The sequence below is a fragment of the Candoia aspera genome, chromosome 2, assembly GCF_035149785.1.
Source record: "Candoia aspera isolate rCanAsp1 chromosome 2, rCanAsp1.hap2, whole genome shotgun sequence".
Lineage (NCBI taxonomy): Eukaryota > Metazoa > Chordata > Lepidosauria > Squamata > Boidae > Candoia > Candoia aspera.
Genome location: NC_086154.1, coordinates 55,930,807 through 55,954,520, shown reverse-complemented (window position 1 = coordinate 55,954,520; position 23,714 = coordinate 55,930,807). Strand labels below are relative to the sequence as shown.

The following is a 23,714-nucleotide window of genomic DNA, read 5'->3' as shown; positions in this document are numbered from 1 at the left end:
ATATAGAAACAACAGCAGCTGCACCAGCACCAGCAAGAAGCAGGGCTTCCTTTCAGAGTCATTGCTGAACAGGGAAAGAAGGAAGTCCTCACTGAAACAGGCTGAAAGAAGCCGATAAAAAAAATAACTTTCAAAATCAGCCAGGAATTTCCTCATGCTTCTTTGCAAACTCCTTGCAGGAACACCCCCAGTCACGATGAGGCAGCATAGCAAGCCATGAGGAGGTTTGAGAAGAATATACAGTATTTTGTTAGATTCCTATTCTTCGCCTTTCTTTGGAGGTATTTTCTTTTACCTAAGAATGTTTTTATTTTCTTAAATTGCAGCAGCTATATGGAAAGGTTTGAAACCGCGCGGCGGGGTGAGCTCCCGTTGCTCGTCCCAGCTCCTGCTCACCTAGCAGTTCGAAAACATGCCAATGTGAGTAGATCAATAGGTACCGCTTCGGCGGGAAGGTAACGGCGTTCCGAGTCGTCATGCTGGCCACATGACCCGGAAGTGTCTATGACAATGCCGGCTCCAAGGCTTAGAAACGGAGATGAGCACCGCCCCCTAGAGTCGGACACGACTGGACTTTACGTCAAGGGAAACCTTTACCTTTACCTTTATATGGAAAGTTAATCAAGGGCATATTCATGAGCTGTGTGAAAAGAGCATGTACCTTTGTCCTTAAACTTTTGCAAAATAATAGAATTTGAAGGGGGGCAATTTTATCTTTAGCATAAAAAACTCAGACTGCTTAATTCCTAGTATGTCTCAAATGGAAAACTAATATCTTTGCCCAAGAGAGCTTTCAAAGTCATGTCTTTAAAGGGAATGGATTACAATTGCAAATTTTAAAAAAATCACAGGGGAACTCACTACTAATATTGGAACTAAACTCTCTCATAAAAGAAAAAGAACAGAATAATGTTTGGAACCAAAGAACAAAGGCAGAATTGAAATTACGATTGCTAAGTTATGAACAAAAAGGTATATCTTCAGTTGTATAAGGCAGTTTTTGAAGATAATGTTTAAACGTGAGTACAACAAGTCAAATTATTTAATTGATTCACAGAGGGCAAAAGGTTCTGTTAGCAATGAAATTTGATGCAAAGCAGACTTCAATAGCCGGAGGGTTTGAAGATAGAAAAAGACTTTATTTCGCTCTCTCTGAGCTACTACGGTTTGCAAAGCGTGGTGGACTTTCTAGGAACACGATGCAACACGTCCAAGGGAAAGCCACACCTAATATTTGTAAGCATACACTTTATATACATTTTCCCTATCTCGTCGCTCCTTCTTGCCTGTTTCCCCATTGGTTGGGTACTCTCAGACGTACAATCTTCCGACCGCCTGTCCCCCTGAATCCCCCAATCTTACTTTGCTGATGCTTGCAGAAACTCTTATCTTCTTGTTAAGCACATCCTGGAGGGGCCTCTGTTCGTTGTTGTCCTTATCACATCTGGTATGCATCCTGTCTACTGGTCATGGTCAGGTCACAGGACATCTAAAGGCTAAACTTTTTATCCTGGTGTAGAGGTACATTGCTTCCCTTTATTTCTTTGCTGATATTAGTATTTACACCTTAAAATTTCTCCCAACAATCCCCCTTTTTAATTTTTATCAGTTCTTTTAAGGTGTAATTCGAACCGTTTCAAGATCTCGGTTGCCTCAGAACATCCATAGGTGTTTTCTCATAACGTCAAGATTTTTCCTGGGGGTAACATTCGCTCAAGAGAGCTTTGTACAATGCTTCTAATTAGTGAGATGATACAAGGTATGCACATAATCCCTATTAATATCAATACACCCATCATCAATGCTTGTTTCCAACTACTGAATAACCCCCCAAAAATCCCTCTTGTCCTACATCTAGGGCCCCTTTCCAAGTTTGTACAGGTACATGTACCAGTTTTCTGAGGTCAGCTGTCAGGTCAGCTACCACTTTTCCAGTTTCATCTATTTCAAGACAACAATTGGTTAGATTAAATTTTCCACATACACCTCCTTCCTTTGCTAAGATGTAGTCTAGGGCGAGTCGATTCTGATATACAGCTGTTCTGAGCTTATCTTGTTGCCCTGCAATCACATTCAGGGCTGCGTCTATGCGTCGCCCTGCTATCTCCAATACTGCTTGCAGTCTGATCATCCTGTTGATCATATAAATTGGAGTCCTATACCCCCATGACCCATCCTCAGCCCAAGTTGCGGGATCGTAATAAGCTATTATTCGCTCTGGGGGCCATTCGTCGTCCTTCCAAGTTCCTACCTTTGTCCCTGCAAGGCTCCTTTTAACTTTCCCCACCTCGTCGTAGACGGGTATTCCCAACACCTGTTTCCTCTTCATGGGCAAGAGGAAGAAAGACGGTCTAATCCACCCGAACATGCACGTCCCACTCCAGTTTCCTGGAAGTTTTTCGTATGCCTGGTTTCCACAGATCCAATACATGTTTTCAGGGGCCACCCACTCTGCCCCTGCTTTCCTGAGAGGCATGTTGTAAGGCTCAGGCTTGGGCTGCTCATTATTAGGGCTTGTCCAATTACAGCCATCCCACACCCCTTTACACATTAAATCCCCTACTGGCTCGGTGCCGTTTTGTCTGAAACAAACATTGGCCACCAAATTGGTAGTTAACGTCCAAATGATGTCAGAAGCCATTTCCCGCTGGGTGATATTCCCCATTTTCATGAGGTTGTTGAACAGGACAGGACCAGCTTCCTTTGCCTCCCATGGCCACTTTTCTCCCATATTTGTTCCCCCACATACAAAACAATTACGGACTGCCAAGGTTTTAGCAATCCCTTCAGCCATCTCTACGAACAAGTTTTGGGCCTTCGTAGACACTATTTCTTTCTTACCTACTTGTTTTAGGGTTTCATATACTGACCAGGTTATGCTTCGCTCTTCCCCAATCTCTTGTATTATTGACTTAACTTCTAATCTTATAATTGCCCCTGGATCTGATCCTTTTCCATATATTAGAATTCCATAGGTGTATGTTAAAGGTTTGACAGGAGTTAATGTCATTATAACAGGGTTACACTCTCCGATTTTACAGTCACTCTGAGCTACCCCTTTTTGTAACTTTAATCGAAGCCCTCTCATTGGTTGTTGAGTCCAAGTAGCAGCTGTTACACATTTCCAGTAGGGGCAATAGTTCCAGTCTTGGGCATCACACTCTGGCTCATTAGCGGCTCGCCCATTGTGTCCTTCAGGAAACGGGAAGGCACACAAATATTTTTCCTCTAACATATAATGTCGTTCCCACCCTAGGCCACCACAGTTCCCCTTAGGCCAGGAATTATTATTAATGACCTGGCATACATCAAATTTTAACTGGGCTTGAGTCCCATAATTCTGGATAATCTGGGAGGCAATGTTTTTGACCTTGCCTCCCGTAATGTGGGACAAGCTTACCTGTATTACAGTTACCTTAGTAACCTTCTTAGGATCATAGCAGATCACTTGTTTGCCTCTTCTGCACATCTGGAACCTTTGTTTATTTTCTTCACATTCCTTTTGAAATGAGCAACCTTCCGGTTGCAGGGTCTTAGTTTTCGTTTGTCCCTGCTGTACCCAGGTGATGCATTCATGACAATCCCCCGGCTCTTCTTTATCCCTTCCGAGCCGCAGTCGGATCCACACACATAGAATTATTATAGATACTTTCATTGTCCCCCTATAGGCTTCAGACTACTGAATATAACTTTACACAGTTATCAGTAAGAATTATATCACACTCCTCTGTACAATCAGCATGAACCGCTCCACACCCTTCACAGTGGCTACAACAACAACACTGGAAAATACAAGGGCATTCACAGAACCAGCACATCATTCGCACGACCATCCTCCAATTTTGTTCTTCGTAATCTCATCCGGAGGCCCCCCTGCTCTGTTGCGGGCACTATCTTCCACTCATCCTCCGGTGGTGGCTCCGGCCCACTTTTAACTCAGGTATAATGCGTTCATCCCTTTTCAGCCGTCCTCACTGCTGACTCTGAGATCAGTAGCACCTAGAACGGACCATCCCACTTTGGTTGGAGCTTTTCCTCTTTCCAGCTTTTAATCAGGACCCAGTCTCCGACCTGGAACTTATGAAGTGGGAATTCCAGAGGTGGCCGTTGTGCCAGAAGGCCCTTCTTTCTGTAAAATTCAAGACACTGGGACAGGTGGTGTACATAATTTTCTATCACTTTATCCCTAGTTTCTAAAGCATCAATACAAATTCTCCCTGGAGCGAACCCTACCCCAAAGAACATCTCATATGAGGAAAGACCTATGTCCTGCTGGGGTTGGGTCCTGATTCTTAGGAGAGCCAACGGTAAACATTTGGTCCATGGAATGTTCATCTCTAGCATCAGCTTACTGAGACTCTCTTTGATTTTGGAATTCATTCTCTCCACCTTCCCACTTGAAGGGGGATGCCAGGGGGTGTGAAAGTTCCATTTGATGTCTAGACTGCTCATTACCCCTTGCAACACCTTTTCAGTAAAATGACTCCCTTGGTCACTATCCACTCGGGTTATCAGTCCGTATCTCGGAACAATCTGCTCAAGGAGAATTCGAACTACCGTACGAGCGTTGGCTTGTGTTGTGGGATAAGCTTCCACCCACCTGGTAAGATGGTCTACTATTACCAGTAGATATTTATAAGTCCCCACTCTAGGTAGTTCCGAGAAATCTATTTGGACACACTGAAATGGTCTCAAAGCCAAGGGTCTCCCTCCCAGATTTCCCTTCCTTAACGCTATCCTGTTGATGTTTTTGCACACCAAACAATTTTCAGTTATCTGAGCTGCCAGGGTGTAGATTCCAAAACAGGCGTATGATTTCAATATGCAATCCACCAGTGCCTGTGTGCCCCAGTGACTGCCCTCATGTAGGTGCTGCAAGAGTTCCCTAGTTATGGGTTTATTTAATACCTGTCTGCCATCTGGGAGAAACCACCGGCCTTCTTTGTCTGGTTGAGCCCCTTTCTTTTCCAAATCTTCCTTCTCTTTAGATGAGAAGAGGGGTTTTTCTATTTTGGGTTCCAAGTGTGGGATTGCAATATTTATTTGTCCTGCTCTTGTGGCCGCCTTTTTAGCTTCTGCATCGGCCAGGTTATTTCCTATTATCTCAAACGTATTTCCCCTTCTATGTGCCTCTACGTGTACTATGGCTATTCTTTTGGGCTTAGTCAATGAGTCTATGATCTCTGTAATCAACTGTTCGTGGATTAACCCTCTTCCTTTACTATTTATCATGCCCCTACAGATTTTTCCAAAGGTATGTACCACCCCAAATGCATATTTAGAATCGGTATATATAGTCCCTATTTTGCCTTGTAACATCTGTAGCCCTCTGTTTAGGGCAAAGAGTTCACAAGCTTGCACAGACCAATGAGGGGGCAAGGGGCCTGCTTCCATCAGCATTTTAGCCCTGCCCTCTATGATGGCGTAGCCATTTAGCCGCTTCCCTTCTTCTACTTGGGAGGATCCATCTATAATTAAGGCTTCCCCCTTGTGTAGAGGTTCCTCTTCTAGATCCAGTCAGATTTTGGTCTGTAAGTCTATTACTTCAATACAACAATGCTCGGGGTTTGCAGCTGACGTGGCACCGTCATTCCGCAGAAATTGGGTCGGGTTTACACACGTTTCGGTGACTAATACCAAGTCCTTCTGCTCTATTAAGATAGCCTCATATTTTAGGATTCGTGAATCTGTCAGCCATCTCCCTGCTTTTTGTTGGAGGATAGTTCGCACCTGGTGAGGCGTACTCACTACTAAGGCTCCCCCAAAGGTCAATTTGCGACTTTCCTGTACCAGAATGGCAGTTGCCGCTACTGCCTGTACACAGGTTGGCCAGCCACAAACTACCGGATCCAGTTGTCATGACAGATATGCCACTGGTTTTCGTTGACCGGCCCACTTTTGTGTAAGTACTCCATAAGCTATACCTTCTTCCGTATTTACAAATAGTTGGAATGGTTTGTTTAAATTGGGTAGGCTTAATACGGGTGCCTGTGTTAGGGCCTTTTTCAAGTTTTCAAAATTCTCCTTTTCTGACCCTTTCCACTGTATGTCCCAGGGTTCTCCTTCTGTGAGTTTGTGATATAACTCTTTTGTCCGCTGGGCATAATTCTCAATCCACAGTCTACAATATCCTATGATCCCCAGAAACTTCCTCAAATCCTTCTTGGTTTTGGGGAGGGGTTGATTTACTACTCCCCTTATGCGGTCGGATGTGATTTTTCAGCTCCCTTGACTAATTAGGTGACCCAAATATTTAACCTCCTTTTCTACATACTGAAGCTTGGTTCTTGAAACCCTTAATCCTTTTTCGGCCAAATAATTGAGAAACTGGTTAGTTGTCTCTCTGGCAAGCCCCTCTTTTGTCCCTATTATGAGAATGTCATCCACATATTGTATTAGATATGTCCCTGGAGCTCCTTGAAATCCTTCAAGGACCTGCTCCAATACTTGGCCAAACAGGTTGGGGGACTCTGTAAATCCTTGCGGCAATACGGCCCATTGGTATTGTTTCCTCCCCGTGAACGGGTTCTCCCATTCAAATGCAAACAAAGGTCTTGATTCTTTAGCTAACGGACATGCTCAAAATGCATCTTTCAAGTCTATCACACTAAACCACTTATGATCAGGCGGAATATGTCCCATTAGGGTATAGGGATTTGGGACTACTGGGTGTCTTGTTTCTACTATTTGATTCAACAGCCTTAGATCCTGGACCATCCGGTAAGTTCCATCTGGTTTACGAACCGGGAGGATAGGGGTGTTATATGGGGATTGCGTTGACTCTAAGAGTCCATCTTTCACGAGGCCGTCTATTACTGGTTGTAAACACCATCTCCCTTCCATCGAGATTGCGTATTGTTTTTGGTTAAGAACTTCTCCTTCCCTTTTTAATTTTATTTGTAGCGGGGGGACTCGTAGACCTCCCCTATTTCCCTCTGCCACCCACACTTTGTCATCAATGGCCTCTTCGTCTTTCTTGGTTAGTAGGAACGTTTGTTGGGGTTCGTCCGAAAAGGACACAGAAAGTTTTAATTTGCTTAATAAATCCCTGCCTAATAAGTTCACTCCCGCCTCCGGGATGTACAAAATTCTTTCCCTTACTTCTATTCCTTTCCCATACTGGATTCCTACCTCTTCCAATTCGGTTACATAGAAGGGCTCCCCTTTTACTCCTGAAATCCTTACTTGTCTGTTACTCTTTTTCACGGAATTGGACAGCGTTGCAATTGAGGTTCTGGCTGCTCCCGTATCTATCAGGAATACCATTTCCTCCCCCTTTGGTCCCACCCGCAAATTTATCAAGGGCTCCTGGTGGGACTTATAAAATATGGGCCCCTGACACCCCTAATATAAAATGTCATAATCTTCTTCTGTCATATTATATATCTGTCTCTGCCTGTGGAGTTTTGGGCAATCCTTCTGGAAATGTCCCCTTTGTCCACATCCAAAACATGCTCTCACATTTCCCTTTCTTTCTGCATTCACTTTCTCATTTCTCCTATTCCTCTCGTAATTCTCCTGCCTGGGTTCAAATGCCCACTTTCTCTCCCTCTTCGGACTTTCTTTTCTTTCCTTACTTATGACCTGATTCACTGTTGCAACCATTATCCTAGTCTGTTGTTTGGTCTTTTCCTCTTCTCTTTGTACATAAACTCTTTGAGCTTGGTTCAACAATTCCTCCATAGATTTATCTGCCCATCCCTCCATCTTTTGAAGCTTCTTCCTTATGTCTGGCCAGGATTTTGTTACAAACTGAACTCGGACTAACTGGGTGTTTCCTTCTGCTTCTGGGTCTATGCCTGAATATTTACGCATTCCATCTTTCAACCTTTGGAGGAAGGCTGCTGGGGATTCCTCCTTCTCTTGCTCTATTTGAAGAGCTTTTGTCATATTTTGTGCTTTGGGTACTGCCTCTCTCATTCCCCTGATTATTAGGAGTCTTAAATCCTCCATATTTTGTCGTCCCAGATTCGTGTTGTTATCCCAATTGGGTCTAGTCAGGGGATATTTGGTATCCCCCGCCAGTCCTCCCTGATGTTCCCACTCCCAAATTTGAATTGCTGCATTACGTATTAACTGCCTTTCTTCTGCTGAAAACAGGGTGTTAATTATGGCAGTCATTTCCTCCCAGGTATAGATGTTTGGACCTAATAGGCTTTCTAATTGTTCTGCTGTTCCCAATGGGTCTTCTATCACATTTTTCATTTCCCTTTTAAACATTCTGAGCTCTGACACCCTCAGAGGCTCATGCACATAACTAATTACTGGCTGTCCCTGGGCATTTAATCCCGACGGGACCTCTCTAAGAGGAAAACTTGTTACTGTCTCCTCATTGTCAAAGGGTAGACTGCGAACATCCTTTTTACATTGTTCTATTTCCCTTCTCAGGTTTCGGTGCAATCTTGGTGAAGGGGGGGATTCAGCTAGGGGAGGAGCCATGGGCATCACTATTGTTGGGTTATAAGGAGGTGGATATCTCCTCTTTTCTTCCTCCTCTTCAGGCCCTCCCTGTTCTTCCTCTTCTAAGTTTTGGACCATAATTTTATTCACCTTCGTTTCCTGTGGCCACTTGCTTGGCACCCACATTAGGGCATAATCCAATTCCCCTTCTCTACGATTCTGTTTGCCTTTAACATATTCGTATAGATTCTGGCATACAAAGTAGTTATCACTCCCTTCTATTGGCCAATCTATTCTTTCATCTTCATACCATATAAAACAACACATCTGAATCATTTCTTCTTTGGTTAAATTCCACTTTGTTACCATTTTATTATATGGAGATTTTCTCCATCCTGCCAGCAGGAGTCCTAAAGGACTCCTAGGATTAACTTCCACCAGTTTTCTTTTTCCCTTGTTATTTTTCTTCCCTAACAAAGCTCCCATTTTACCTAGACTTTACACAGCACCCACACCCGTTCCACTTCTGAGGGTTACCCGGGGGGGACCTGGCCTCGATTCCCTTGATTACCAATCCAGGCTGTCTTACACCTGAGGTCGATCCTCCAGCTCACACTGGATTTGCCTTTGGCAATTTTAAGTCTCTGACTGTCGAGAGTAAAACCTGTCCGGCCTCCCAGCAAGCGCAGGCTAGGTTTAAAGTCCGAACTTAACCTGTTCCCGATGGTATATCCAAGGGAGATCCCCCCCACCCAGCCGCCCAGGCGTGAATCGAACACTCACCGACCTCCACCTGCCTAGGGCCATGAATGCTTCTATTGCTTTCTACTGGTTTACCGTCCTGTTCAATCCTCAAACAACCCCACAATGAGGTCGCGTACTCTCACTTCACCAAGTCGCTTCCTCCATTTCCCGGCCAATCCTCTCGCGAGGGTATGGAACCGCGGTACTCAGGAGTCACTCTTGCTTCGCCTTGCAACCCTCTGGCTCTCAGGGCATCTCACACACACACACGCACCAACCTCATGGACCCCCGTCCCATAGATCTTGGATTCAGAACAGGCCTACCCAGCCCCTCAACTGCCCAGGCATGAATCGGATGCCCCCTTTTAGTCCGCCACTTACCTGGGTCTGTGCACAGAGTTGCCCGGTCCTTTATAGAGGGTCGCAATATCCGGGTCCACTTGGGAATCGTTGGAGTCTTTTTCTAGTTCCAAACCTCTCCAGGTGAGTTCGTGAGGCTTGTAGGGCCTCCCAATTTAAGACCACCACCACCCCAAGGCAGGTCGGAGCCGTCCAAAAAGCAGGACAGGGCACGCCTCTCCGGTCCACCCCACAGCAGCCAGCAGTCCCGGAAACTTACCTCGAGCCCCACGTTGGGCGCCAATTTGTTAGCAATGAAATTTGATGCAAAGCAGACTTCAATAGCCGGAGGGTTTGAAGATAGAAAAAGACTTTATTTTGCTCTCTCTGAGCTACTACGGTTTGCAAAGCATGGTGGACTTTCTAGGAACACGATGCAACGCATCCAAGGGAAAGCCACACCTAATATTTGTAAGCATACACTTTATATACATTTTCCCTATCTCGTCGCTCCTTCTTGCCTGTTTCCCCATTGGTTGGGTACTCTCAGACGTACAATCTTCCGACCGCCTGTCCCCCTGAATCCCCCAATCTTACTTTGCTGATGCTTGCAGAAACTCTTATCTTCTTGTTAAGCACATCCTGAAGGGGCCTCTGTTCGTTGTTGTCCTTATCACATCTGGTATGCATCCTGTCTACTGGTCATGGTCAGGTCACAGGTCATCTAAAGGCTAAACTTTTTATCCTGGTGTAGAGGTACATTGCTTCCCTTTATTTCTTTGCTGATATTAGTATTTACACCTTAAAATTTCTCCCAACAGTTCTGTCAAAGACAGTCATGGACTAAAATAGAGAAATTGTTGGAGTCCAGCTGAATGAAACCTTGGACCAGCAAAGCAGCCTACCTCAGAACGGCTACCATGATCACTCAAAGCAATGATAAAATGGCCTATCTCACACATAACGTTTTTGGGTTATCGAGATGTGCATCTATTATGAATTAAGACAATGCATGGACTAAATGCAATGTTCTAAGGGCAGAAAGTGGCTTCAAGGCTTAACTGCTTCAGATCAGAAAGTCTGGTTTGGAACTGTGGCTGGGTGGGGGACTGCCTAGGACTTAGATGAAGTCACTCTGAGCCCTTTGAAAAAAAAGTAAAGTTGACCTTAGTTCCTGGCAGCTACATGGGCATAACTTTGAAATTTTTAGTAAACATATGAAGGTGGTTTGCCACTGTGACCTTCAGGGATTTTCTTTTCTTTTTTCTTTTTTACTTCACAGTCTAAGCTATCACCTTGGGATATCCTGGTGATCTCCATACAATTCCTAACCAGGTCTGACCTGATTAGATTTTTCTGAGGTAAGCTAAGATTGTATAAGTGCTGCCCAAAGCACAACATACATACAAGAAATAGATAAAATTATGAACTGTCTGAAGATAAAATAGCCCCAGCAACATGAGTCTTTGCTACCATTTGAAATAAATGCTGCCATCATTACAATAGGCAGTGTGCAAATTTGTTACAAGTATGTGAAATGAGAAAGGTCAAATAATAGGGGGAAAACATGCCCATCTTCATTTTCTTTTGACAACTCTTGTGACCCTCTGGAAGCATTTATTTATTTATTTATTTATTTACATTTAGAGGCTGGCTGACTCTAGATGACTCTGGGCAGCTTCTATGATAAGAAAAAAAAAAACAGTGAAAACAAAAAGATTGTGAAGTAGGTCTTTCGTAAAACTGGCTTGTGTTGCTCATGCCCTGTGTTTGTATATTGGGAAAGAATTATATGTATATTGGGTCCATCACAGCACAACAGATTACTGTAATTCATTGTGCAGAGTAGAATGGATCTTTCAATGGAACTGTCACTATTAATTTATGAGCCAGCTTTTCTGATGCTCCATAGTTCTTTTATGACATGTTCCACCTCAATACTTCACATTGTGTCTTCTCCCAGCTCCTTACAATGAAACATTGATACACTAATGAAACATTAACAATTTATTACCTACTAAATCAACTCTAAATCAACTCCCCCCCACAAGAACCCATTTATTTAAATATTTCCTTCCTACCACTATTTATTGATTTAGAGGTTTATATATTTGTTTATTTTTCTTTATATATAAGGGGAAGGAGCAATTGTCTTTAGTGATTTTTATAATGTGTCTATGGAATAATTCATAAAAATAATATGATCTTGGTTAGATTTAGAGTAAGGGATTAATTATGGAAATTGCTGTATATTCTTGTTGTTGGAAGTCGGAAGTCATCTTGCAACTTCTTAAAAAATCTTTTTTCATTTTCTGTTTTCTCACCTTTTTTCTTTTTCTTTCTGTAGTTTTTTTACTATTTTGTAGTTTTTATCTTTGCTTTAAACATAATAACATTCTTATTTAAAAAAACCTAATCTATTACCTACAAGTGTGGCTTTCAAATATTCTGTTCCTATGCTTTCAGGCTCAAAAATTTAGAAGCTCACTTAAACCAGAATCACAGCTGCCCTGTCTATTTTGGTTTGGAAAAAAACAAGCATCTACAACACTTTTAAATTACTATGCTTATGAAGAGCTCCAATTTTAAAGGCTGGAAACAAATGGGAAAAAGGGGGCAGACTTGAAGATACAAGTCAGCAAAGGGACAGCCTGCACTGTGCTTATAGTTTAATCAACATTGGTATATTTTGTGTTTCCAATTAAATGTCACTGCATTTGATATTTCATTATAATTTGAGACTAGGTTAACAAAGAGATCTTTATTATTTACCAGAGGTACACACAAAATTAGGATGTAGATAATTGTTTGCCCTAAAATCATTTTAATTAAAATCTTACAAGACATTATTATTCAGGCCAAAAATACAGAATATAATGAACAAAGAGAAAACAAACCAATCTATGCAGTGATGGCATTGCTTGTCAATTCTGGAACACCAACACCACCCAATAGCCTGACCATTTCTTTATCTTGATTGTTTTTCACCAAAATTCCAATTTACTTAAAGTGAATTTACTAGCATTTCTGCAAGTTAATGAAATTTGTGTAGATTTTCATTTATTTTTGTAATTTACTTTGCCCGCCAATTTTAAGGTGGTTGTTATTGTTGCTGCTGCTGCTAAAACTGCAGCCATGTTGTTTAAAAGAACTCGCTTAAGTAAGATATAGAGGTGCTTGATCCTCATAAGTATATCGGTGGCCAAGTGCTCTTTACACTAAAACTGTGCAGGATCCCTGGCCCAGGTTAAGAGAATGGAGCTGGAGAGGGTGGGATACTCTTCATCTTCTTTCTATCCACTGCTACAGTTTGCCATCCTTAAATGTAGCAATTTGCGCAAAAGGTACAATGGTTGGGTTTACAGACAGCCTTTCACAGCCCTACAAATTGTTTCACTGATAACCGAATTCTGAGTAAGCACTGTCTGCATGAACAGAGCAGATGCTGGCAGGCACAACAAAGGCCAGGGCATCTGGCAGGCTGCAGGTAGTTGGCCTGGCTCCATAGGCCATCATCTACAACACCTGCCTGAAGGTCAGGAAATTACCCAAACTCTTTCTACTTTCAGCCTTGTGCAGATTCTGTAGAAGCTCATTCCTAATTTCTCCCATGAGGAAAAGCAATCTGCACTAAATATTAGAAATTTAGCGTGAGGAAATCGTAGAGGTGCCAACCTGCTTTTCACATGCATATCTTTTCTTCTTTCTAGAAATCAAAATTTTGGTCACCTCTATGTTCTCCTGTCTAGGATTCAACAATATTGCAGTATAGTTACAGTTAATATTCTTGGCCCTGTTCAAAGTCAGATATATGGCAAAGTATTATTGTAACAATCTTTTCAGTGCCTATTTTGGAACAAATAACAAAGCGATTCGCATCATAGTTGGTAAGAGTGTGCCATTGCTAAGCCAGCTTCCTGATTTTAATTGAACATTATTGAGCCAATCAGACAAAGAATTCCTGTGCTCTATCATCATAAGTATCTATAATATTAGGTAATATAACATGAGATTCCACAGCATACTGCATAATACCTTACAGAAATAACTTCTTACTCAATGTAGTAACAATGTATTGTTGCCAAGTGGTCTTCAATATCAAAACAAGGGTTTTGAAGCCAACTGAGATTCTCTTCCATCTTTCCAGGAGCAACTTAAAAGACCCAAGTAATCCAAGAAAGTATAGAAATAAGTAGGCTGGGTCTCAGCCATGAAGAGACAATGGACTGAGCAAATACTACATTGCTTCCTGTATTATTAATTGGAATCAACTTTGGGTAACTTCAAATAAATTAGTAAACATGTTTTTGGTGACTCTAATGATCCCCTTTTTTAAAACTTAACATATTACAGTAAATGCCAAGCCATGTGATGTACATACTAAATCCATAACCAGATTGCTATAGAACATACAATTCATTTTCCCTTCTGTAAAGACAGAAAAATGGTTCCTTCTCACCTTCAATCTTTTTGGTGAATAACTGAGTACAGTTATCAAAGTCATCCTAGATACTTCACATGATAAATATCAAAGCGATATGTTTCATATTAGGATTGTTGCAAGAAAAAAATAAATCAAAAGCAGCATGACTGTGATTGACTATAAGGAAGTACAGAAACAGCCTTTGTTGCACTTATGGATGATCTCTGGTGGGAGCAGAATGGGGGCAGTGCATCCATCCTTGCTCTTTTTGACCTCTCAATTGTTTTTGATACCATCGGCCATGGTATCCTTTTGGGTCAGATCAGGGAGTTGGGGGTGGGTAGCGTGGTTCTATGCTGGCTCGCCTCCTTCCTCCAGGGCCGGTCCCAATCAGTGTTGATAGGGAGTGAGAGGTCTATCCCGCGACACCTATTTTGTGGGGTGCTGCAAGGTTCAGTACTTTCCCCACTCCTTTTTAAAATCTACATGAAACCGCTGGGTGAGATCATCCATCACCACGGGATGAGGTATCATCAATATGCTGATGATACTCAACTATATATCTCCATCCCAGGTGACATAAGTAAGGCTGTGGCCACCCTCTCTCAGTGCCTGGAGGCTCCGGGGGTCTGGATGGGGAACAACAGGCTTCAGGTGAACTCTGGCAGGGCAGAGTGGTTTTGGGTTAGAGGCTCCCGGGCATCCGGAAATTTGCCATCTTTGATTCTAGATGGGGTTGCACTGCCCCAGACAGATCCGGCGCGGAACTTGGGGGTCCTCCTGGACTCACGACTCCGGTTCAAAGAGCAGGTGGCAGTCATGGCCAAGGGAGCCTTCACACAACTTTGTGTTGTGCACCAGCTCCACCCCTTCCTGGATCATGAGTCCCTCCGAATAGTCACTCATGCCCTGGTCACCTCCTGTATAGACTACTGTAATGCACTCTACATAGGGCTACCCTTGAAGAGTATCCGGAAGCTACAGCAGGTCTAGAATGCAGCCGCACAAGCGGTCTTGGGAGCCCCAATGAGGGCAAATATAACACCACTGCAGCACAAGCTGCACTGGGTACCAGTTTGCTTCCAGGTCCAATTCAGGGTGTTGGTTATCACCTTTAAAGCCCTACACAGCATGGGACCAGGTTACCTGAGGGACCGCCTCAACCCTGCTACATCGACCCATCCCACAGAGTCAGGCAGAGAGGGCATGCTACGGACCCTGTCCATGAGGGATTGCCGATTGGCAGGGTCCAGGAGGAGGGCCTTCTCTGCTGTGGCACCAGCCCTTTGGAACATTTTACCCCCAGAGGTAAGACAGGCCCCCACTCTCCTGGCCTTCCAGAAGGGAGTGAAGACATGCTTGTGCCACCTTGCTTGGGATGGGAGGGGGGATAGCCATTCGTGGGGGTGGCTGGCACCGTGACCGTGCCAAGGATAATATTTTATTAAGGCCCATTACCATCTTGAATTTTATACTCTATACTCTATACTTTTGTACTTTTATATTTGAATTCATGCATATTTATATTTATATTGATTTTATACTGTATTGTTTTCATTGATTGTTATTTTATGGTCTGTAAGCCACCCAGAGTCGTCGTGTACAAGATGGGCGGCAGATAAATTTTTCTTATTCTCAACTCATGCCTTAAATTTGTTTGGTTTGCTATTTCTCGCTCCTTTTTTGCATTCTGCATAACACTGCTTACCCTAATATGTGACTTGTCCTTGACTTTAAAATATTCTAGTGGTTGTATTAGACTGGATGTTGTTTTAACTTTCTATTTATACATTTATATTCATAAATAGTGTTGCTATTACTTCATATCAATCTTTTCCTTCCCTCATTTTTAAATGTTTTTGCACTGGGATTTTTTAAAATATTCCCCAGATTAACACTGATATTTAAATATAGCTGTAATAGTTTCAGATTCAGTAGAAATGAAGGCACATTTAGGTTATCTTCTGTTTTTAGATTAGTAGCTGAGGGAGGGAAATCCTATGAACCAACCCAGAGTTGCTGTGTCCTGCCATCCTATTCACATGGATAAATTTGCCTAGACAGATGATTCTTGTTTCCACTTCAGAATAAAAGCCATAGATAATGGACTGAAACTTTGGGGCATTTTTTATTTATATGTAAGAAGCATGAATAGAGTTAGGGTTCATCTACCATCCACAGATCTTTAGACATTCAAAATCAACTTTTTTTCCTTAGTAAGAGTAATCTTCCAAGGTTTTCAAGGGCTCACAAGAAAATTAAGAACAGTTTCATTCAAAACACTTCAAGGACTGCAGAGTATGAATCAACAAAGCCAAGCTTTCCAGTCTGCCTGGAACACCCCTATATAAAACCTCAAAACCAAATTTAAAAATGGACACAATTTTTAGTGGGCAAAAATCTTGCAAGTGCTACTGTAGATCTCATGGGATTTGCATGTGTTCACGTGACATTTCAAACACAGATACTGTATTTCAGGAGTTTTCAGGCAAGAATGATAAAAAAATCTTATCACTATATTTTCTTTAAAAAATTACATTTTTGATGTTTGTCAAATTGCCCCAAATTGCGCAATAGTACCTGCCACCTGAAAGATTGGGATATAGAGATATTTACACACCATTCAAAAGAGACAATAAAAAAGCTAAGAAGCAAACAAAAAGACCAGAACACATCCCCTCCAGCAGCCAACACCCAGATAAGCAGGGATTAACGCCAGACAAACAATCAAACAGAAAACAATGCCCTCATCAAGGAACTACCAAGGAGAAAACCACACCCCGACCAGCACTGGCCGGGCAAGCTACTGGATATAAACAGGCAGCAAACCCCACACTCACCAGCATGGATGATGCTACCTAGTTGGGTAATGAAACGTCTGCAAACAAACAACCAAGCTCAGAGACCACCAAAGACTCCACAATCCAAAAGATCACCCATTCCTGATACAGGGACATCACTGAGTTAATCAAATTTGTACCACTAAATTAAATTGTTGCTGTTAATTTGGTCAGATTACATGCATAGAAGGTTGCTGCAATTGGCACAATGATAGCACCTTAAAACTGAAAGAGTCTGTGATAATACATTGCATAAACATACTCCTTTATTGACAATTATAAGAGTTCATGGCAACTGTAGGCAATCACAACCCCTATATCCTCACTGTGAATACCACTGAGAGGAGATTTTAGCAGGGGACCACAGTTAGTGTATACCCTTGACTGAAAATACAGTAGGACAATTATCCAAGTGTGCAGCTTCAGGAGGGACATACATGGAGCCATGAGAGAGGAACAGGAGACCAACTTAGCCAGTTAGATCAGTTAAATCAACCCTGGTGCTCAGTGGGGTGATAGACAGGGTTGTCTGCAGTATATAGCCAAAAACAGTCAAGATGGCAGCCACAACAGTGCAATGGAAACGTACTGAAGTGCGATGCACATAAAAAACGGTTTGTGCTTCAATTGCACCATTGCAGCTGCCAACTTGACTGTTTTTTCCCATATCCTGCAGGCAGTCCTGGTAATAGTTGTCACAGCCAGATCATCCCCTATGGGTTAATTGGCTTTGTCAAATGCTGGAGAGAGAGAAAAAAATGCCATGTTATAATGCCTGCATATTGAGTATTTTTATGTATAAGTAAAATATTTTATTTTCATGTCTCCTTTAAAATAAAATAAAGCATTTAATGACAAAATAAAATCTTAGAAAGTGTTGGATGTGTTGCAGAGTCTAACTTTGACATGCATTTTTATTTGTAAGTGTAATTAGTATAAGAAATTTAATATTTTCTTTAATATTCCCTGAGATGCTGTGTGAATCTGAGTGATTTTTTTGCTTGAGGGTGAGCTCAATACCCTCCTGTGCTGCACTGGAATTCCTTTACATAATCTTATGAATCATTTGGGTTTCAAATGGTGCCTAAAAATACTTTTGCTTGGTTCTAGGTGCAACATGTTGAAATAGAAATTCTATATGATATTATCTTTCAAGCGGAAAACACAATTACAAAATTTTGAGCCTCCTGCTGATTCAGAACAATTTTATGTATCAGTTTAAAAGCCCAAGAACGTGGACAGAATCCTTGCAGATGTAGATGTACCACATGTTTGCTTGATCCTTTTCCTTTCAGAATGTCAATAGTGGCCAAGACTGGTTGATCCTGCTTAGCAGCAAAGTGTGTTTTTTTCATGCCTATAAGAGGCAATGATGATACCTTTATATAAAAATAAATCCACTTTTTTCCTTATTACCAGCCAGTCACCAATAATCTTACAGCTACCAGGAAGAGGGAAGTGATAGGTCATTGCAAAGCCACTGAAGACAGGCTGCCTTCTCCATCAACTGTTAGCCACAGAGGCCACTGGAGATGGAATGATGTAAGGCATGGCTCATTCTTCAATTCTTCTTTTCTTAATCTGCTTTTATTCTAGTAGGCTGTTAGAAAAACTTAGTGGCAAAGGAGCAATGCATATATTGGCTTTTCTTCCTTTCAAAATCATGTATTCTTTTGCATCATGGCTTACAGATTTTAACTGTGAAGGCAAAGACTACCTTATTGTTGATTTATTGATAGATCTGTAAGCAATGCTATGCTTGCTACAATTGTCAAATCGTAGTGATAATTCGGATTTTAGTAGTTTAAAGAGGGTTAGGGTTAGGTTATGTTTAGTATGGCCCAACCCTGTAACAATAAAGATAAAAAGGCAATTCTAACCTGAGGTTAAGTCTCACAAACAATAGTTGCCTCAGGAAACATGGATCTTGTCCATCCCTGAATTAAGGCACCAGATTGTGGTCAAAAGGAATCAGGAGTATATTGAGATGAAAAGATTACAAAGGTAGTAACAAATAAAAGAACAGAAACACTATTTTTCAGAAAAATGTATTTTATTGAAATAATAAGAACATGTTTCTGAAAGGGGTAAATGTACTGTATGTTCTAGGGCAACAGATATTTAGTTTATATAATAATTCTTTAAAATGCAGTATGCAATTGTGCTTGTGTGGGATTGAGTTATCCAAGTCTGAGCAATTCAGTTCAGTGTTTGCATTGCTAAAGGCTTAGTAAGTAATACTGCATGGCAGGAGCTGATAACCTATTGCCCTTCAAATGGCTCCAGCCAGCAGGGCCAGTAAGGAGGGATGCTAAGACTATTAGTTCAGCTACATTTGTTGTGCTATAAAGTATGGAAATGGATCGAAACATGGAGTGACAGCTGACCCAATTAACCCTAAATAGGCCAACAAATTATTTAACTCCTCTAGGCAGTTCCATTCAATCCATTAATATCTCCTAATAGCCCAGGATTCTCAGGGCAATAGAAACTAGAGGAGGTACCAGCCTCCATTCCTGGTGATAACAAGTTCCCTGCCACTTTCCCCCTGAAAACCCTATCCTGAGGCCAGATCATACTAGGGTGAGTAGAAAGACATACCAAACTCAAGCAAGTAGACATAAGCAACAAAAACAAGACTTTGTTGAACAACATGCAGAAAGGAGGACATCCCCAAAGTAAAAGAAACAAGTGTGAGGACACCAAATAGTCATCCCAGCATGGCTCAAGTGCCTTGGGCAATGGCTAAATAAAGTCCTTGTGATGTCCCTCATGATTTTGCTAGGAACAGCTTTATTCATCACCTCACAGTCCATCCTGGAATTTGCAGAGTCACTGTTCATCTTGAAGTAGCCCTCCTTTGTAATCTTTTATAGAACAGGGCATGGTAGAAGGTCCTGTGGTTGCAGTCAGGTGGCTCTTAGACAGCAAGAAGAGTACTGTAATTTGTAGCATCTGCACCATTCGTGGAACCTAGATGCATAGTTACCATGAGGGAAGTGAGAAGAGTGATTGCTTTTATTTCAGTTTCTCTATCCATGATGGAAAGAGGACATTGCAGTGACTACTTCCCTTGATAACTGCAGTGGAATCAGTGTGCTAGGCCAATTTGTTTTGCTGTGTGTATTTTGACTATGATACTGCAAGAAAAAAAAGGCACATTGAATTTTTGGCCAGAAATAGTCCTAACTAGAGTGAAATGCTTGGCTTTTATCTGAATGCAGGTGAAACCTTCTTTTGTACATACTGGGGGTAGGGGGAATACTATTTTCCACTTTGGAGAGAAAGAAAGAGAGCGTTACAGCAGTATAGATTTGTTGGCAAGGTCAGCAGATATACTGGAAACAGAGCCAACATCAAAGCCAGAAATCATGGATCTACTGGAGTCAGCAGCACAGGATCCAGGACTAGAGCTAGGTGGAGACCTGAGGTGACCCAGGGTTTGCTGTGGCCACAGGATCAGTGCTGGCAGTGCCTGTGGAACCTGTGATCCTGGTAGAATCTGTGGAGCTGAGGACACCAGTGAAGGCCACTGTGGGAACAAGACATGGCAGATTGCTGGGCTGTTAGAGCCTTCTCCAACACAGCTGACAACTGCCTAAGGCTTTCTATTCCTTGCTACCTCCCTCAGACATTTGCTTTGTAGGGGAAAGGCAACCTGGACCCCTGGAATGCTTTTTGTCTGGTGGAGAGGGGCCTGGAGGGCTGTTCTGGAGGGGGTCAGGAAGTTGTTGGATGGTATCTGGCAGTGCTAGGCTGGGAGGTGCTGCATTTATTTCAGGACCTCATTTTGTGATCTGGAGGCCACAGACAGCCCCAACTCACTGCCCTCCGTGCTGGGCTACAGATTTTGGCCTTCTGGAGCCCTTCTCCTGGTTTTACGGGGTGGTGCCCATATTGCCCACTCAGGTATTTTAGGTTGTGATCTTTCCCACTCTATGGGGGGGATTGTGGGGTGGCTGGCTGGGCTTTGGGTACTACCTGCCTGAGCAGCTGGATTCTATTGCTGAGCTGGCAATAGAGACCCAAGGCTGTTGGTTCTTGGGAATTTCAACTTGCTGCATGGCAGTGTTGAGTCCAGGGAGCTTGGGCAAGTAGGTGACAACCATGGCCCTAGATCAGGAGGCCCTTCAGACAGTCATTCATGTCCTAGTCACCTCACAGCTCAACTATTGCAGCACTCTACATGGTGCTGGCCTTGAAATCCACTCAGAAGCTTCAACTGGTTCAGAATGCAACAGTGTGGGCAGTGTTGACATGCCTCAGTATGTCCATGTGACACCACTGCTTCACAAGCTGCAGTGATTGCTGGTGTGGTTCTGGGTACAATTCAAGATGCTGTTATCATCAATGAAGCCCTATATGGCATAAAAGCAGGCTATTTGAGGGACCACCTATCTCCCATGGTTTTTGCCCATGTGGTAAGAGGTGGCAGAGTTGGTGTGCTCTGGGCACCCTTGATTAAACAATGCCCTCTATCAGAACCTAGGAAGCACACCTTCTCTGTTACAGCACCTGGAATGAAACCGCCCCCCCCCCCACCACAAGATTCTTGTGGCTCCCACTGATGCATTTCAGAAGACCTTGAAAATCTGGCTCTTCTCCCAGGCACTGGGGTAGGGTGGATGTGGACCCTTTGTTAAATATATTCTTGAATATACAATGTGTTGTTCATATGAATGCTGACTTGCATATTTCATTTTGTGTTTTGCATTTTCTATATCAGCCTTTCTCAAATTTTCGATCCTGGAGGAACCCTTGAAATATTTTTCAGGCCTTGGGGAACCCCTGCACATTCATGCTCAAATATAGGCCAGAAGTTATAAAATTATTATATTTGTTTCATGTGTAGGCCTGCATATATGCATTAACAGTATTCTTAAACTAAAAATAAAGAATGAAACTTACATCTTTAACGTGAAGTTGCCCAAATTTGAAATAATTTTTTTAATAAATCATGATCTCCCAGGGCACCCCTAGTAACCTCTCGTGGAACCCTACGGTTCCACGGAACCCTAGTTGAGAAACCCTGTACTATATTGTTCCTTTGTTTTAAATTTTGAACCACCCAGAGTCATCTTGGAGTTGGGAGGCACCTAAATCTAGTTAAATAAATAAATAAATAAATAAATAAATAAATAAATAAATAAATAAATAAATAAATAAATAAATAAATAAAGGTGGCATTCTTCCAGAATGCTTTTTTGACGTATCCTGCAGCCCTGGTATTTCTGATAATCTCTTGGCCAAGTATTAATTGGATCTGGCCATCTTTAGCATTTTTTTCAGATCAGCCACAGTCTAGTGCTAGCAATCAATGACTTATAAATCAGATGGATAGATGGATGATAGATAGATAGATAGATAGATAGATAGTCGATAGAGTAAAAATTAAATGTTTACCAGCAGATAAAATCTTAACTTGACATCTCAATATATGTAATAAAGGGCTCAACCGACTCCCTTTTCTATAAAAAGGGATTACTATTATTTTATAGTGAGTACCTGCTCACTACTCCTGTCTGACCTATACAGTATTATCTTACTATTATACCACATTCAGTAGAATTTACTCTTGCAGTTTATGTGAATACATTAGTAGTTCATTATTTAAGATTTTTTTTCTCCAAGAAACTTGATTGTATCGCATGTTTTATTTTTATCACCAGAATGGACTTAATATCTATACTGCCTCTCTTTCAAAAGCAATTCATCTCTCAGATCTGGTCAAACACTTAGGACATGGAGAAGACACAGGGGACAAATTGAGGACAAACATCCATTGCACCAACAGAAGTCCACTTACTTAAGATGGGTTTTGGCTCACTGCATCTTACCATCAGAGGAAGGGAGGGAGGGAATGGAGGAAGGGAGGAAGGATCCAAAATTATGGAGATTGAGAACTCAAGTTCTTCTTGATCCATATTCAATGCCTGATTAACTATACTGTACCATAATTTATTTCCCCTTCTCTATTCTGAAAGCTCAGTGGAGATTAGAAATGCTTAAAAACAAAAGAAATACAAAAATACACCTTCTAGATTTGCATACAACCACTCTGCATAAAAACATAGTAACTAAAAATAAAATTCTCTTATGATCTTTTTCTTTAAAAAAAAACCCTAAAACCCCAATAGAAAGGGGAATAGAGAACAGAAAGGGTGAAGCAAGAGAGATATATTTATTTTCCATAGATTGCATTTCTCATTTGCTACAACAGTTTTGCCAGTGCTTGATAAAAGAACCCAATGAATATATTTCTTCTCTATTATATGCACTTTGTTTATATCTGTAGCCCTAAGTTTAAAAAAAAACCTCAAGTGAAATGAAAATTATATGCATCAGAATGTAAACTATGATGTTGACATTTGTTTTCTCCTTGTCAGCCAGCCCTTCAAGATCAGGAAACAGACACCACAAGAAATACTGGTACTCTTCTTTATTGACCTATAAGGTCCTCTCCCCCTTCCTGTTGTACATTGGCTTGTTCTGAAAATCTGTCATGGTGGGAAGCTTCATCCTCTTCATCCTGGGGTTCACTGTCTATTGATAGTAGTAGCAGATACAGGGATAGGGCTTATGTGGGAATTTCAGATGAAACTTGTGTACAGGATGTGGGTATGGACATCTATTGCACTTTCCCTCAAATTCAGGGTAGGCCTTCCAGCCAATCAGATATTCCAATCATTTCTCATTAGGTACAGAGTCCAGAATACATTCTACATCATACTCCGCTTCTCCATCCCCTAGAAGTGGAGGAGGAATGCAAGGAGCAGGAGAACTCCTCTAGCACAAGCAGCATCTGATGGAAGACAGAATTAATTCATAGGAGCAGGCAACTGCAGATGAAAGGCCACTGGATTAATTTGTTGGATAATAGGGAAGGGGCCAATAAATGCTGAGTCCAGCTTTATGGACCATTGGGCTGAAGAAGAAAAAAATAGATGAAAGCCACACAAAATTCCTCA

The 23,714-nt window shown here is 41.9% G+C and overlaps 1 protein-coding gene across 1 annotated transcript; it reads right to left on the bottom strand.

Moving 5' to 3' along the window:
• Nucleotides 1–1,798: 1,798 nt before the first annotated feature.
• Nucleotides 1,799–3,655, bottom strand: ERV3-1 (endogenous retrovirus group 3 member 1, envelope). Its single transcript, XM_063292858.1, has one exon. The coding sequence runs from the start codon at nt 3,653–3,655 to the stop codon at nt 1,799–1,801; it is 1,857 nt and encodes a 618-aa protein (XP_063148928.1).
• Nucleotides 3,656–23,714: the final 20,059 nt, after the last annotated feature.

Excerpts from the sequence above, each read along its gene's own strand:
- ERV3-1 (XM_063292858.1), bottom strand. The coding sequence starts at position 3,655 with ATGAAAGTATCTATAATAATTCTATGTGTGTGGATCCGACTGCGGCTC.